The sequence below is a fragment of the Symphalangus syndactylus genome, chromosome 5 (assembly GCF_028878055.3).
Source record: "Symphalangus syndactylus isolate Jambi chromosome 5, NHGRI_mSymSyn1-v2.1_pri, whole genome shotgun sequence".
In the NCBI taxonomy this organism is placed as follows: Eukaryota; Metazoa; Chordata; class Mammalia; order Primates; family Hylobatidae; genus Symphalangus; species Symphalangus syndactylus.
In genome coordinates this window covers 87,709,272-87,724,967 of record NC_072427.2, presented here as the reverse complement: position 1 = coordinate 87,724,967, position 15,696 = coordinate 87,709,272, and the positions used below count along the sequence as shown (strand labels likewise).

At 55.2% G+C, this 15,696-nt stretch overlaps 1 protein-coding gene across 16 annotated transcripts in view; it reads left to right on the top strand.

The window, feature by feature from the left end:
* The window catches only part of PDE9A (phosphodiesterase 9A), a 121,319-nt gene that overhangs the window by 97,737 nt on the left and 7,886 nt on the right, over nucleotides 1–15,696 (top strand). For all 16 annotated transcript variants that reach the window (XM_055279801.2, XM_055279797.2, XM_055279796.2 and 13 more), the window contains 6 exons: nucleotides 1,557–1,631; nucleotides 6,585–6,671; nucleotides 8,321–8,425; nucleotides 8,815–8,897; nucleotides 10,044–10,200; nucleotides 13,472–13,585. In XM_055279801.2, the coding sequence (XP_055135776.1) occupies nucleotides 1,557–1,631; nucleotides 6,585–6,671; nucleotides 8,321–8,425; nucleotides 8,815–8,897; nucleotides 10,044–10,200; nucleotides 13,472–13,585 (621 nt within the window). The remainder of the gene's footprint in view (nucleotides 1–1,556; nucleotides 1,632–6,584; nucleotides 6,672–8,320; nucleotides 8,426–8,814; nucleotides 8,898–10,043; nucleotides 10,201–13,471; nucleotides 13,586–15,696) is intronic.

The following is a 15,696-nucleotide window of genomic DNA, read 5'->3' as shown; positions in this document are numbered from 1 at the left end:
TGTATTTTTAGTAGAGACGGTGTTTCACCACGTTGGCCAGGTTGGTCTTGAACTCCTGACCTCAGGTGATCCACCCACCTCGGCCTCCCAAAGTGCTGGGATTACAGGCGTAAGTCACTGTGCCCAGCCTTATCTGAGGTTTTTGAATGGAGACTGGTGCCTTTTTCCATTGGAAAATATGCCCCGTGCTTCTCAGGATCCTGTCCCAGGGAGCCATGAAGCACAGCCTAGATCCAAAATAAAAGGTGTCAGCCCTCCAGATCCGTCCCCTTACAAAAAACAAAAAAACAAATATCCAGTAAGACCTAGGAGAAGACAGTGTGCAATACCAAAGCAGTGTTCTTGTCTTCTGTATAAAACCACAGCCTTCTGTCCTTGTGACAGCTTAACCTAAAGCCTGATGTCCTCAGAAGCAACCCCGGGGCACCGGCTGCAACAGCAGGTCTGCTCTTCTAGCTCTCGGCAGAAACCAGGGATGGGTTCCAGACAGGAGCATCTCAGAATAACTTCTTAGCTAGTATTTCAATTGATGGCAAGTGAATTTTACCCCCGCACTTCACTTTATTGCCCTTTTTTATTATTATTATTTTTGAGATGGAGTCTCGCTCTGTCACCCAGGCTGGTGTGCAGCAGTGGCACGATCTCGGCTCACTGCAACCTTCACCTCCTGGGTTCAAGCAATTCTCCCGCCTCAGCCTCCCAAGTAGCTGGGATTACAGGCACCTGCCATCATGTCTGGCTAATTTTTGTATTTTTGTAGAGTCAGGATTCCACCATATTTGCCAGGTTAGTCTTGAACTCCTGACCTCAGGTGATCCACCCACCTTGGCTTCCCAAAGCACTGGGATTACAAGCATGGGCCACCATGCCCAGCTATTGTCCACTTCATCATCAGGCTTGTTGAGGTCTAATTTACGTGCAGTAAAGTTATTTAGGCTTGGAGTACAGTGAATTTTGACAAACTTGTTTCATCCTGTGACCTCCACCACAAGCAAGATATGGAACATTTCTGTCACCCCAAACCCTCCCCTCTGCCCCCCTCGCCCTGCCTCTGGCATCCACTGATGGGATTTCCAGCCATAGCGTTGGCCCTTTCCAGAAGTGTGTGGCCTGTGAGTCTGATGCAGGTGCCTTAGAAAGAGAACAGGAGAAGCTGGGTGTGGGGGCTCACACCTGTAATCCCAACACTTTGGGAGGCCGAGGTGGGTGGATCACCTGAGGTCAGGAGTTCGAGACCAGCCTGGCCAACATCGTGAAATCCCCGTCTCTACTAAAATTACAAAAATTAGCCAGGCATGGTGGCAGGCACCTGTAGTCCCAGCTACTTGGGAGGCTGAGGCACAAGAATCACTTGAACCCAGGAGGTGGAGGTTGCCGTGAGCCAAGATCGTGCCACTGCACTCCAGCCTGGGCAACAGAGCGAGACTCCACCTCAAAAAAAAAAACAAAGAAAGAAAGAAAAAGAGAACGAGAGAAAGAGGAGAAACATCCCAGCATGCACATCGCCGTCACAGGCCCACAGTGCCTGGTTAACATGGAACTCCTGTCCTTTCTAGTACCTGCTCTCTCCAGAGACCGTCGAGGCCCTGCGGAAGCCGACCTTTGACGTCTGGCTTTGGGAGCCCAACGAGGTAAGCGCAGGGCTTGCGGGCACCACGTCCCGGGGGGAGGCAGCTCAGGATCATGGACCCCAGTGGGACCACCCCCATCGCTCTTCCTCCTTCATGCTTTCTCCTCTCCTTTTTAAAGACTGAAAAAAAAAAAAAAAAAAAAAACTTGTTTTGCCAGGTTTTAGTTGAAACTAACTAACACTTTATAGCAGGGCCCAGGAGACCTCACAGCAAGGGGATTCTGTGAGTGGGGGAGACAGCTGTCGGGGGCGGGGAGACAGCTGTCAGGGGCAGGAAGCCTCCACCCAGGGCTCCTGATGGCGCTGGGCTCCCTGAGCCATCTGCTAACCCTGCAGACCCTCACGCGCGCGGGTGGCAGCCCTGTGCTGCAGAACACCCCTGCCAGGAGCAAATCTCTCCTCAAGGAAGGGGCTGCGGTCAGAGTACTCTGCTCTGGGAGCAGTGTCTGCAAAGGCAAGGCACAGGCAGCCGGCTGTCCCGGGTAAGTGGACATGTGGGATTCTGGGAACTGTGTCACCTTCTGCAGCAAGGCTTGAGGCCAGGAATTCCAGACTAGCCTGAGTGATATGGTTTGGCTGTGTCCCCACCCAAATCTCACCCTGAATTGTCATAATCCCCACGTCAGGGGCAGGGCCAGGTGGAGATCTTGAATCATGAGGGCAGTTTTCCCCAAACTGTTCTCGTGATAGTGAGTAAGTCTCACGAGATCTGATGGTTTTATAAATGGGGGTTCCCCTGCACACGCTCTCTTGCCTGCTTCCATGTAAGTGACTTTCTCCTTCTCTGCCGTTCGCCATGATTGTGAGGCCTCCGCAGCCACGTGGAACTGTGAGTCCCTTAAAACTCTTTTTCTTTATAAGTTACCCAGTCTCAGGTATGTCTTTATTAGCAGTGTGAGAACAGACTAATACAGTGGGCAACAGAGCAAGACCTCATTGCTACAAAAAAAAAGTGTTAAAATTCCTATTTGCTGAAAAATACAAGAATGGGGAATTTTTGGTTTCATCTCATTGGCCGATAGACCCTCTTTTCACACCCCAAAAAATGAAAAAGTTCCCTCATTGCAGACCTCGGGCTCAGCTGTTTTCAACCCACCAAAATCTAAGGACGTTTTCCTGTTTGTCAGCAACACAGAAAATGCACAAGGCTGCTCAGCAAGCTCACATGTGCTCTTTGACAAGCTCGGCCGCAGCGATGTCTCTGCAAAGGGCAGAAAGTGGAATCTTGCCTCTTGGCACCCCGAGGCCAGGTTGCTGATACCTAGGGCACTGCCCTCCCCTAAGTGAACCTCTTTCATGTGCATGGTCTCCCAGCAGGAGAAAAACTGCAGCACCAGCCAGAAAAGCAAAGCTGAAGCCTCCACTCCCCACCCCAGTTCACCCGAGAAGAGCAACAGGCAGCCAGTCCCAGGGGCTGCACTGCTGCAAACCTGCTCAAAACTTCCAGCCACCACATGGCAACTTGCTCCCCAGCTCTGAGAGTGCAGAACCGGGGCACAGAGGCGACAGGAGAAGTGGCTTTAAATATGCAGCATGACTGTCTAGGTCAACGCACAAAAAGAAAGGGCCCCAGGTGTGGGAGATGCAAGGAGTGAAAGGGAAAGCTCAGAAGAGATGTGTTGGCGCTGCTGGCCTGCACAGCCCCCAGGGTCCCTGCACAGCCCCCAGGGTCCCTGCACAGCCCCCAGCGTCCCTGCACAGCCCCCAGGGTCCCTGCACAGCCCCCAGCGTCCCTGCACAGCCCCCAGCGTCCCTGCACAGCCCCCAGCGTCCCTGCACAGCCCCCAGCGTCCCTGCACAGCCGCTGAGATTGGGCAGAGCAAGTCCACGGCAAGCAGACACCGCAGACGGTTAGAGCACATGGACTCCTGCTCCCAGCCTGTGGGCAAGCGCCGCACCTCAGCATCATGTAGAAAAATCACCATCTCCAAAGTCATTTTGACCTCAGCCTGCTGGGAGGAAGAGCCACGCCAGGGGCCACTGATGGCAAAGTGCCTGCGTGGAAACTGGCACTCGCTGTCTTTTCTGCCACCTTCTACCAGGGAACCTTTTGAGCGTGGGCCACTGTGACTGGGGAGGTGGGGCTTGCCCCATGAAGCTGAGGGATCTGTGTCTCCATAATAGACAGGCCACCTCTCCTCTGATCACAGAGTGGATTCACAGGTGCTCTCGGGGCTGGCAGGTGGGCAAGGCAGACAGCTCCCGGCAGCTGGACTCAACCTCTGGGTAGCATCTCCCACGGCCCATGGCTTCTGCCCAGCAGATCTCAAGGGCACCCCAGGAGACCAATGAGTGTTCCAGTGCTTCCAAGAAGTATCTAGCTGCCTGTGTGTGAGAACGCAGAGATGCCCAAGACAGCAGCCTTGGCCTCTGGCAGATCTAGGGATGCCAGGAATTTTGGAGTGTGAGTGCCAAAGAGGGACAACTAAAGGGACACGCATGAAAACAGCCCACTCGGCCCCACAAAACTGCATCTGGCCGCCCATGAGGCAGCTGGCACTCAGAGAACGTTAGGGCCCCTGAAGGTGATCACCTCCCTCCCTTCCAGCAGGGGCGTCTCTGCTTTTCTCCAAGTGGTTCGACCCAGTGTCCTGCCCATCACAAACCAGACAGAGGACATGACTTCAGGCTGCTGTGTCCTCCCATCTGTTAGGGCCTCTGAGGGCCCAGGGCTGTGGCCCGTGAGCATGCTTGCCTCTATCAAGTGCAGAGCTGGAAGGCTGCAGGAGCCTCCCCCGTCATCTCATGAGTCCCCCACTCACGACCATGCAGCCCACTCAGACCAGGACCCGCCACCACATGCGAGAGCTGCTGGCTCACTCGCGCCCGCTCGGGGCTGAGGACTGCATGTGCAGCCACAGATGCATCCGGCCCTCCTGCCCCACAGCCTCTATGAAGGCCTTGTAAGCGGCACCAGGTGGCTCTGTCTGCCGATCAGCATCCCCTCTCGACTGATTTCACAGCAGACGCTTCTGCCTTTCAGGACTGCCTTGAACAACATCTGGGCTGGTTAGATGGAGGGCGAGGAGTTTCCAGGTTGCAGCCCCTATGGTCCTAAGGGCCGGCGTCCAGGATGGTGGGGGGGGGCTAGCAGCTCTGGGCAGCGAGAACCCTGGCTGGGTGATCCAGGCGGCCGCTGACCAGCGGCCTGGGAGCCAGCCCTCCTGTCCTCACGTAGGGCCCCATCTCCAAAAGCCAGTGTGGTGCCCTGCACATTATCCTACCTACATCTGTACTGTCTCCCCAAGGAAAACGAGTATGTGGTTCACGTGCTTTAAGGACGTTTCCCAGGTGACATTCCAAGCTCCCATCTGTGGCCGCATGTGGGGGAGTTTCCAGTTTTCCAGATGGATTTCCTGCGATGCCAGAGAACCCTCCGCCTCCTTCAGAGCCATCTCATCAATGCAGTGATCGCAAGCTTTGATTTACAAAACCTCGCCTCCCTTGCAGCATTTCCAGGTTTCACACACGGCGTAACAAGTAAAAATGGATTTTCGGGCAGCACGCCCTGTCCTAGTTTGCTGAGGCTGCCATAACAAAGTACCAGAGACTGGGGTGGCATCAGCAGCAGAAGTTGATTCCTCAGTTCTGGAGCTGGAAGTCCAAGATCAAGGTGCTGCCAGGTTCGGCTTCTCTGGAGGCCTCGGTCCCTGGTGTGCAGATGGCCGCCTTCTTGCTGGGTCCTCATGTGGCCTGTTCTCTCTGCACACGCATCCCAGGTGCTCTTCCTCCTCTAATGAAGACACTAGTCCCATGGGACCAAGGCCTCACCCTGACTGGATGGAACCTTCATTACCTCCGTAAAGGCCCCATCTCCAAATAGCCCACTGGGGTCAGGGCTTTACCACGTTGACCTGGGGAAGGGGGCAATTCAGTTCGTAACATGCCCTTTTGGGAAGAGAAAGTCAGGCAATGAGCAGACGCAGGCAGGAAGCCACGCTGGGCTCCAGCAGGGATGGCCCAGTGCCCTGCACAGGCAGCAGGCAGCTGGGCTGGAGGTGGGCACAGGTGGGGGACCCTTGGCGGAGGACACCTACCAGGTGTGTCTAAACTGCCTCTTTCCTGCACATCTTCCTTCTCACTGGGCTCACCACCCAAGACCTGCTTTTTCCAGAAAGCAAAGCTCACTTTGGTCAAACTCTCGTTTTTAAAAATCACTTCATCGTTTCCTCCCTAACTTAATTAGCTCCAAAGCACTGAGCTGTATTGAAATAGATCACTGCAATGACAATAAATCCTCTTTGGGACTGAAAACAAAATCTATTTCAACTTCACCAGGGATATTGATAGAAGACAGGGCTCCATGAAAAAGGGTTAGGAGGAGTGGCTTGCTGGGGCAGGGGCCGCATCTGGGCACTGCAGTTAAGACGCTAAAGTGTCTCCAGTCCCAGTGGGGCCCCAGATGAGCACAGTTCAGCATTTCTGGATGTAAATTGTCAAAGTTCCTTCGATCCGCAGCCTCGGGCAAGGAAAGGGCCTTTCTGTCTGTGACGCCACCTGTGCTCAGTTGTGCACCGGATGAAACTGTGTCCTAGAACCCTCAGCTGTGATATTGATCCACTGAGACTGTTTTTCATCTGTAGAAATCAATAAATTCCTTTTTGGTGCAGGGTTTTGTGAACAGGTGCGCTCTCTCACCCAGTCGCCGTCCTTTCTAAGAATTCTCCTTGACTTCGGAACTGGCCTTCCACGCCCCAGGATCCACCCGCCAGGAGACCCCCAGTGTGCTCTCAAACCCCCACCCATCTGGGTGGCCTGGAAAGGCTGGTCTGAAGACCTCTCCTCCCATGTCTGCCAACCAGGCTTTGCTCTCCAGGGACTTTCTGGGAGGGGGAGAACCTACCTCCTGCCAACAGCCCTGCTGGCACTCCGAGGATGGCAGAGGGAAGGAAGCCAGGGGCTGGGGAGTCGGCCACACGACTGCTCAGTGCCCATCCTTCTTCTGTGCCCACAGATGCTGAGCTGCCTGGAGCACATGTACCATGACCTCGGGCTGGTCAGGGACTTCAGCATCAACCCCGTCACCCTCAGGAGGTGGCTGGTGAGTGCCAAACCCGCCTTCGGTTCTTCCTGGGCACATGCTTTCATCCAGTTCCACAGGAATGGAGGGAATGGATCACCAGGGCACCTTCCAGATGGCACTGCGCTCCCCATGGGCAGAGGTGACATTTCCCCAGGAGTTCTGTGAGGACGCTCAGCCCATCTCTGTTCCTCCTTCCACCAAAACCTTCTTTACGCCTGAGCTCCTGCTCTGATAAGCAAGGAAATAGTGAGACTGTGCCGTCATCAAGCGAAGCAGCATGTCCTAAAGCAGTGGTGTGTGGGAGCATGTGTGTGTATGTGTGTGGGAGCGTGTGTGTGTATGTGGGAGCGTGTGTGTGTGTGTGGGAGCGTGTGTGTGTGTGTGTGAGAGTGGTATGGGGGTGTGGATGTGAGTGTGAGTGTGGGGGGTGTCTGCATGTGTGTGAGTGGGTGTGTGGATGTAAATGTGTGGGAGCGTGTGTGTCAGTGTGGGGTGTGTGTGTGAGCATGGGGGTGTCTGAGTTTAGGGGTGGGTGTGTGTGAATGTGGGGTGGGAGTGTGTGGGGTGGGAGTAGGAGTGTGGGTGTGTGCATGCGTATATCTGGATCTGGGGTGTGTCTGTGTGTGGGTGTGTCAGGGTGTGTGTGCATGTGTGTATCTGTGTGGGTGTGTGAGGGTGTGTGTGCATGTGTGTATCTGTGTGGATGTGAGGTGTGTGTGCATGTGTGTATCTGTGTGGATGTGAGGTGTGTGTGCGTGTGTGTATCTGTGTGGATGTGAGGTGTGTGTGCCTGTGTGTATCTGTGTGGGTGTGTGAGGGTGTGTGTGCATGTGTGTATCTGTGTGGATGTGAGGTGTGTGTGCATGTGTGTATCTGTGTGGATGTGAGGTGTGTGTGCATGTGTGTATCTGTGTGGATGTGAGGTGTGTGTGCGTGTGTGTATCTGTGGATGTGAGGGTGTGTGTGCATGTGTGTATCTGTGTGGATGTGAGGTGTGTGTGCATGTGTGTATCTGTGTGGATGTGAGGTGTGTGTGCATGTGTGTATCTGTGTGGATGTGAGGTGTGTGTGCGTGTGTGTATCTGTGTGGATGTGAGGTGTGTGTGCGTGTGTGTATCTGGATGTGGGAGTGTGTGATGGTGGGTGTGTGCATGTGTGTGTGGATTTGGGGTGTGTGAGTGTGTGGAGTGTGAGTGTGGGTATGTGCATGTGGGTGTCTGCCTGTGTGAATATGTTTGGCAGCAGGTTTTTTTAATGAAATATTGCTCAGAACCAAATATTAAAAGCCTATTAAAGGTTTCATGGTGATTGGGGACCCAGAGCTCCCTCTTGGAGTCTCCCCTCCCCCATCCCCTAACTTATGCCCCCTGTGGCTCCTCAGACACCTCCAGGGAGACCCCAGTCCTTGACTACAAGGTGAAAACCCCTGGTGGGAGCTCTGTCCCCACTCCTGCCCCGAGTGCCGTGGCGTGGCCCGCTGGACGTTCTCAGGGTCCCTGTGTCACCTCACTGGTACCTGTGGTAAACATGGGAACACTGTTGAGCTCTGGTTGGGATGAGGGTTTGGCAGAGAATGTTCAAATCAGTGCACAGCCTTCTGGGTGGCTTTGGGAGGAGAGGTGGGTGGGCCCAGGCACAAGGTGACTCAGACCCCCTGCCTCCCACAGCTCTGCGTCCACGACAACTACAGAAACAACCCCTTCCACAACTTCCGGCACTGCTTCTGCGTGGCCCAGATGATGTACAGCATGGTCTGGCTCTGCAGTCTCCAGGTGGGTCCTGCCCGCTGCACACCCAGACCTCCACTCTCAGGGGTCAGACGGAGGCCCCTTCCAGGGAGCGGCAGCCCCATCCCACCAAGAGAGCCACAGGCGTGGGGTCCCCAGCCGCTCTGCCCCTCCTGGGGAAGCACCCCCACCCACCGTTGTCAGTCACCCCATGGGCGAGGCTGCTCCTAGGATTACATGAGCAGGTGCGTCCCCGACCTGGTCACCCCTCCACCCCCACAGGCAGGCCGTTCCTCTCCCACCACGCCAGGAGACTCCAGATGGCTGCAGGGTCCTTTGTCCCCCCCTTACCACTCACCCAATTCCACCCCCCTCACCCCATCCCACCCTCTGAGTGAAGAGAGCAAACACCTACGCCCTGTTTTCCAATCCAGGAGAAGTTCTCACAAACAGATATCCTGATCCTAATGACAGCGGCCATCTGCCACGACCTGGACCATCCCGGCTACAACAACACGTATGTACAGGATTTTCTCTTTTTTTCCTTTTAAAAGGCACCCTGGCTACTGGAGGGAACCTGTCAGCCCAACCCTCAGAGCAGTTCCCAGATGGAGCTGTCAACGACGGCCTCCCAGCCCCAGCTCTGCCTCCACTGACACAGCTCCTGGCTTCTTGACTTTGCCCAGCGCCTTGGGTCTCCCCGGAGTAGGAACTTTCAGGATTATCAAACCCCGGGGGGGCTTTCCCACCCCTGTGTGGGCCTGGCTCCAGGCTCAGGTGCACGGCAGAGCCCTGGCCCCGCCGGCGCCTTCTCCACCCCAGGCAGGGAGCAACACCTGTCCGCACACACGGTTGGGGGCTCCACATGCCCTTCTCAGGAGTTCACCTCTCCCTGGGCAGGCTCCCAGCTGGCTTCCGCAGGGAAAGCACAGGCAGGGGCCAGAAGAGAGAGAGAAAAGGGACTGCAGAGGGACAGGAGGTGGGTGTGAGGTGTCCCTCGTGGGGCCGGGGATCAGAAGGACAGACTGTTCCTCCACTCCTGCCTCCAGGGGCACAGAGTTCCGCCCCATGTGGCGGACAAGGTCCAGGCTGTGGGCTTGGGTTTGTGTCTGCAGTGGCGCAGCAGCTGTCTCTGTTGAATTGTGTGTTTGTGTGGTGATGTCATCACATGCCTGAGAGCTCTGCTGCCATGTGTCAGCGCCTAGTGGGTTCTGAGGTGCGGCTGTCAGCGCCCCTCCCTGGGCTATCACCATGCACACCCATCTGTTCCCTTTCTGCTCATTTCACACTCACAGCGGCCAGCACAGCACAGGCCAGCAGAGGCCTTGACCACAGCATCCCAGTGAACCTCAGCCTCGTTCTGCCCACCTGCCTCTGGCACCTGGTGACGTTTGATAATTTCACAAGAGGCCGTGATGCCTCAGGGCCTGTCCTGAGGCTTCCTCAGAGGTGTCTGACTGGTGGGACTACAGGAGCATGGGGACGTGCAGTTGCAGGGGCAGCCGAGCGGCAGGGCCGGGGCAGGGCACAGGCGGCTCCCCCAGCCCCCACAGCACTTTCTCCTGACTCTACTCGCTCCGCTTACATGCCTGGGTGTTGCTCCCCAGTGCAGGTGCCTGGTGAGGGCGCCTGAGCCTCCCCTCACCCTCTCCTTGCCTCCCAGGTACCAGATCAACGCCCGCACAGAGCTGGCGGTCCGCTACAATGACATCTCACCGCTGGAGAACCACCACTGCGCCGTGGCCTTCCAGATCCTCGCCAAGCCCGAGTGCAACATCTTCTCCAACATCCCAGCTGATGGGTTCAAGCAGATCCGACAGGTGCGTGGGGTGAGGGCCCTCTCACCAGAGTGGGGGCACATTCAGGGACAGAGCAGCCCCCACTTTCCATTGGCTGGAGGCTCCCAGAAGCTCCTGGCCACAGCAGTGCCCCGGGGACCCAGGGGAACCCCTCCCTCCTTCCCCACCTCCTCCAGGGCCCAGAGTGGAGCCCCGAAAAGAGGGTACCCTCGCCATGCGCACGTGTACCCCACTGACCTGCACTTCCCAGCCTCTATTTAATTCAGACTTCACTGGCTCCCTTTGAGATAAATCTTTGTCCCTCTTCCAGCCCAAGAAACTGTGGCTTAGCAAAGGTAGGGGCCTGCCCAAGGAGGGGACAGGCCCTGGACAGACACATCTGCTGCATCCAACGTAGGAGAGCTGCCCCCTGCCCCATAACCCCAGCTGCTGTCACCTGCCACCCACAGCCCAGTCAGGCCCCTTCCTTTTATTTATTTATTTATTTTTTTCTTTTGAGACAGAGTCTCGCTCTGTTGCCCAGGCTGGAGTGTAATGGCATGATCTTGGCTCGCTGCAACCTCTACCTCCTGGGTTCAAGCAATTCTCCTGCCTCAGCCTCCCAAATAGCTGGGATTACAGGCGTGCAACACCACGCCTGGCTAATTTTCAGTATTTTTAGTAGAGACAGCGTTTCATCATGTTGGCCAGGCTGGTGTTGAACTCCAGACCTCAGGTGATCCACCTGCCTCGACCTCCCAAAGTGCTGGGATTACAGGCATGAGCCACCGAGCCCGGCCGCCCCTTCCGTTTTAGATAAGGGGGCTTTCTGCTTCTTCCGTTTTAGATAAGGGGGCTTTCTGCCCCTTCCGTTTTAGATAAGGGGGCTTTCTGCCTCTCAGGGCGTGATGGGAGGAGAGTGAGAGGACATCTGCATACAAGGAAGATGACCCGGTCCACCTGCCCCAGACAAACACCTCCAGCTCACTGAAATAACGCCCCCTTCCACACGGGAATTCCTCATCAAACCCTCACTCTCTGACATTTGCAGGGGAGGGAAGCTCTCGGAGTAAACTCTGGGAGAAATGTGTTGGGTTGAATAGTAGCGTCCTTCAAACAAGGTCCACCTCCCGTGAATGCGATCTTATTTGGAAAAGGGTCTTTGCATTTGTACTTGTTACGATCTCCAGATAAGATCAGTGTGGATGGTCAAGGGGGCCCTAAATCCAAAGACTAGTGGATGAGACAGAGGAGAAAACAGCCCAGACACAGAGGAGAAGGCCGCGTGAAGATGCGGTGATTGGAGATTTGAGTGACACAGCCCCAAACCAAGGGACTTCAGGGCCCCCAGGAGCAGGAGGAGACAAGGAAGGACCCTCCCCTGGAGTCTTCTGAGAGATCAGGGCCCTGCCCACCCCTTGATCTTGGTTCTGGCCTCCAGCACTGTGAGAGAATGAGTTTGTGGTTTTAAGCCGCCTAGTTTGTGGTACTTTGTGTGGCGGCCCCAGGACACTCACCCAGGGCACCGTCTTCTGCCGTTCCACAAGGCAGACCTCAGCCATTCGAAGTCTAAGTGGCTTCTTTCCAGAGGCAGCAACAAAGACTGTCTGGACTCCAGCTCTGGGAAAATACTCACCGCCCTCCCAGAGTGCTGCTGAGCCTCCCTTTATCAGAAAGCAGCAGCCTCGTCGACTGTGGCTTTCCAATTTGTCTACGCTTCCAGGAAGTTCAAAGCCCAGTGTAAAAAACTGAAGTCAGTGAAGCATTTGGGGAAGCTCTGAGGAAGCAGCATGCTCCCTGGGATGGGGCCCTGAGGGATCACGGCCTCTTGCGAAATTGTCAAATGTCACCATGTGCCAGAGGCAGGTGGGCAGTGACCAGGCACGGGGCAGTGGTTCACTGGGATGCTGTGGTCAAGGCCTCTGCTGGCCTGTGCTGTGCCGGCCGCTGTGAGTGTGAAATGAGCAAGAGAACAGATGGGTGTGCGTGGTGATGGCCCCGGGAGGAGTGCCAACAGCCGCACCTCAGAACTTACTCAGCGCTGACATACAGCAGCGGCGCTTTTGGGCCTGTGATTACATCATTGCACAAACATACACAATTCAACAGACAATTTACAGTAATTATTGAATCGCCGGTTCCCAGTACAGTTATCTCCCCTTTATCTATAGGCTTTCTGGCCTCTCCTCCATGTTTGTGCCCCTCCCCAACCTGCAAGCAGGTGCCCTGCGTGGCTACGATAAACTGTGGTAAATCTTCGTCTGCAGAAGGTCAAGGGGCAACCGTGAAGACAGAACACTGCATCTGCCACTGCTACCCCAGCGGGGAGCTCCTCCAGGGACAGGACCTGGGGAATCAAAGCAAGTGAATTCCCCTTAGTGTAGGCCTCGTCCCACTGATCCATGTCGGAGAGCATCCCGCAAGAGAAGGAGGCGGCACCTGATTGGAGGAGCAGCCACTCTGCACACGGGATCGTTCTCGTGCCCAGCCACCGTGGGGACACACCAGCATTGGCCTGCTTCAAATGCTTCACTGACTGCAAAATATGACTCTCCTCTGGGGGTAAAATTAGTTGTCCCACTTTTTTAAAAATAGATTTTGTCATGGAAGATTTCAGGAATAACTGAATAAATGCTTCACTAATAACACAAATGTTTACAGGAAAATTGAATAATTCAAGATGCAAGTGATGCCCCCCCAAAAAATATATACATACATTTGAAATGACCTAGATGGATGGGTTTGGGTTTTGTATCTGATGCTTATGGTTTTATTTTCTTGGAAGAGGAAAACATCATACCTGGCGCAGAGATGTGTTCTGTAAATGCTTGTGGGTTGGGTGGGTGGATGGGTGGGTGGATGGATGGATGGATGGATGGATGAATAGATAGATAGGTGGATGGGTGGATGGACAAATGGAAGGGTGGATGGATGGAAGGACAGATGGGTGGGTAGATGGATGGATGGATGGGTGGGTGGGTGGATGGATGAATGGACAGATGGATAAATGGATGGAAGGAAGGATGGATAAATGGATGGAAGGAAGGATGGATAAATGGATGGAAGGGCGGATGGATGGATGGGTGGATGGGTAGGTGGATGGAGGATGAATGGGTGGATGGATGGATGAATGTATGGGTTTTTGGGTGGGTGGATGGATGTGTGGACAAATGGATGGGTGATGGATGCACATATGAATCGGAATGAGAGATACATGAAATAATGTACGCAGGGGGCTCAGTACAGAGTAGGCCTCCGTTGAATAACTGTTCAGATTATGCCCGTGTTAACGCTTTGTTCTCTCGCTATTTAGGGAATGATCACGTTAATCTTGGCCACTGACATGGCAAGACATGCAGAAATTATGGATTCTTTCAAAGAGAAAATGGAGAATTTTGACTACAGCAACGAGGAGCACATGACCCTGGTGAGTGGCTTGTTCTGCCTGGGTGGGCAGCCAAGTGGTGGGCTGGCTAAGCGGGTCATCCCTCCAGCTCACACTGGAAGCCAAGAAGCCGAAATTATTAGTCTTCTTGGAATAAGGTGTCTATAAATCTGGTTTTCAAGGTCATGACTCTTACTAGGAAAGTCCTGGGCAGGGCCTCCCTCCTGATGGAGACTTCTTCATGGTCAGAGGCAGCACTCTCCCATTCCTCCATCTCTTTTGGATTTGAGGGAGACAAGTGGGCGAAGGCCATGCATCTTGCTCTGCTTTCCAGAGAATAAAACTAGCTCTCCCATGAAGGCACAGCCCCAGCATGGCACCCTGAAAGCCCACCTCTGGTGGGGCAACTCCAACACAGCTCCCGCTCCCCAAGCTGGCATCCCCCACCAGGCCCACACCATAGCCCAGCACCCCTCTATAACCAGGACAACGTGGCCAGAGAAGGGGTAGGGGGCCTCCCCCATGAGAAGGTGCACCTAGGTTGCCCAGCATCTGCCTTTTGGAAAGAGCAGGCACTGGGCACACCAAGGCACACAAGGACCAGAGCACGGCTCATGCCTGGAATCCAGCACTTTGGGAGGCCACGGCGGGAGGATTGCTTGAGTCCAGAAGTTCGAGACCAGTCTGAGCAACATTAGCAAGACTCCATCTCCACAAAAAAAGAAAAAAAAATCAAAAAATCAGTGCGTACCTGTGGTCCCAACTGCTTGGGAGGCGGAGGTGGGAGGATCGCTGGAGCCCAGGTCCAGACTGCAGTGAGCCATGGTCATTCCACTGCACTCCAGCCTGGGCAACAGAGCAAGGGTCTGTCTCAGAAAAGAGAGAGAGAGGTGCATGAGAACTGCCCTCCCAGCCTTCAGAGAGAAAGCTGGTTTTGTGGAGCCTTGTCTAAGCATCAGGTGCACCCCTGGCATTCTTACTCTGAAATTTGATTGTCTAAAATCAATAGCATCACTTTCCACCTACAGAGAGGTTTCAACCTCCAGAGAGGTTGAAAAATAGGGAACTCTTGGCTCAGGCTGACCTTCTAACCATCCAATCCCAGTAGGAAGAGTCATCAGGACTCACCGCTCTCTGGAGCTGAGGTGCAGTTAATTCCCAAAGGCTGTGCGAGAGGACGGGAGCTCCCGCAGGCAAACCTCCCCGGGCCAGGGCCTCCAGAAGCCCGTTCCCTAAGAGGGAAACAGTCGCATCGAGCGGCTTCCTGGCAAGCAAGTTCCTTGCTCCCAAAAAACCAAGGGAAGACGGGAGGCACCGCCTTGTCCTCTAAGATATGAGGAAGGCAGAGATGGACCTGAAGGCAGGGGTGACCCAGGCCCCGCCAATGCCTTCCTCCTCTGAGGTGGGAGGAGAGGTCAGGGAAGAGATGGGGAGGGGCAGGATGCCAGAGGATCGGGTGCCAGGTGGTCAGGACAACTGAGTCCAGCTGAAGGTCCCCACTCCCACCCCACCCCCAGCCTTACACACTGCAGCTGTGCAGAGCAGAGGCAAAGCGAGCCTTAGAGCCCAGGGTTCGGCTTATCCCAACGACCGGCACCGGGCGGGGTCAGATGACATGCAGCGCAGCCAGGGATCGTCTCACTGCTAGGGAGCCCCAGATGGGGCTTTATGAACACAGTGGGAGGACAGAGGCTGGGGTGAGGTCTCGGGGGAAAGGTTCTGAGTCAAAGTGGGCCCCGATAGGGAAACCTCTGAGGAGAGTGCGGGCCGGCGTGGGAGGTGTGAGGGGCGGGGAGTGTGGCCGGCAGGGCCTGGGACCTTGACCTTCCCCAGAGACAGTGCTGCCCTGGCCCTGCCCTAGGTCTGCTGTGGGGACAGCTCCACTGAGGCCTGCCAGGCACAGGCTAGTAATTGCCTCTGGTCTGGAGCCAGACTCCACAGAGGAGTCAAAGAAAGGCCTGAATGGCTTCCTGGGAACTGATAGGGCAGGGAAAGGAAGGGCGACCACAGCAGTGTCCCTTCGAGGTCCTGCCGAGGTTGGAAGACAGGATCCTGCAAGCATCATGCAGACCCCGAGCTGAACTGAGCTGCCCCTCACCTAGTCACGTTCCCCAAACCAGCAGGTGCAGCCCGCAGCCCGGGGGCATGTGCCT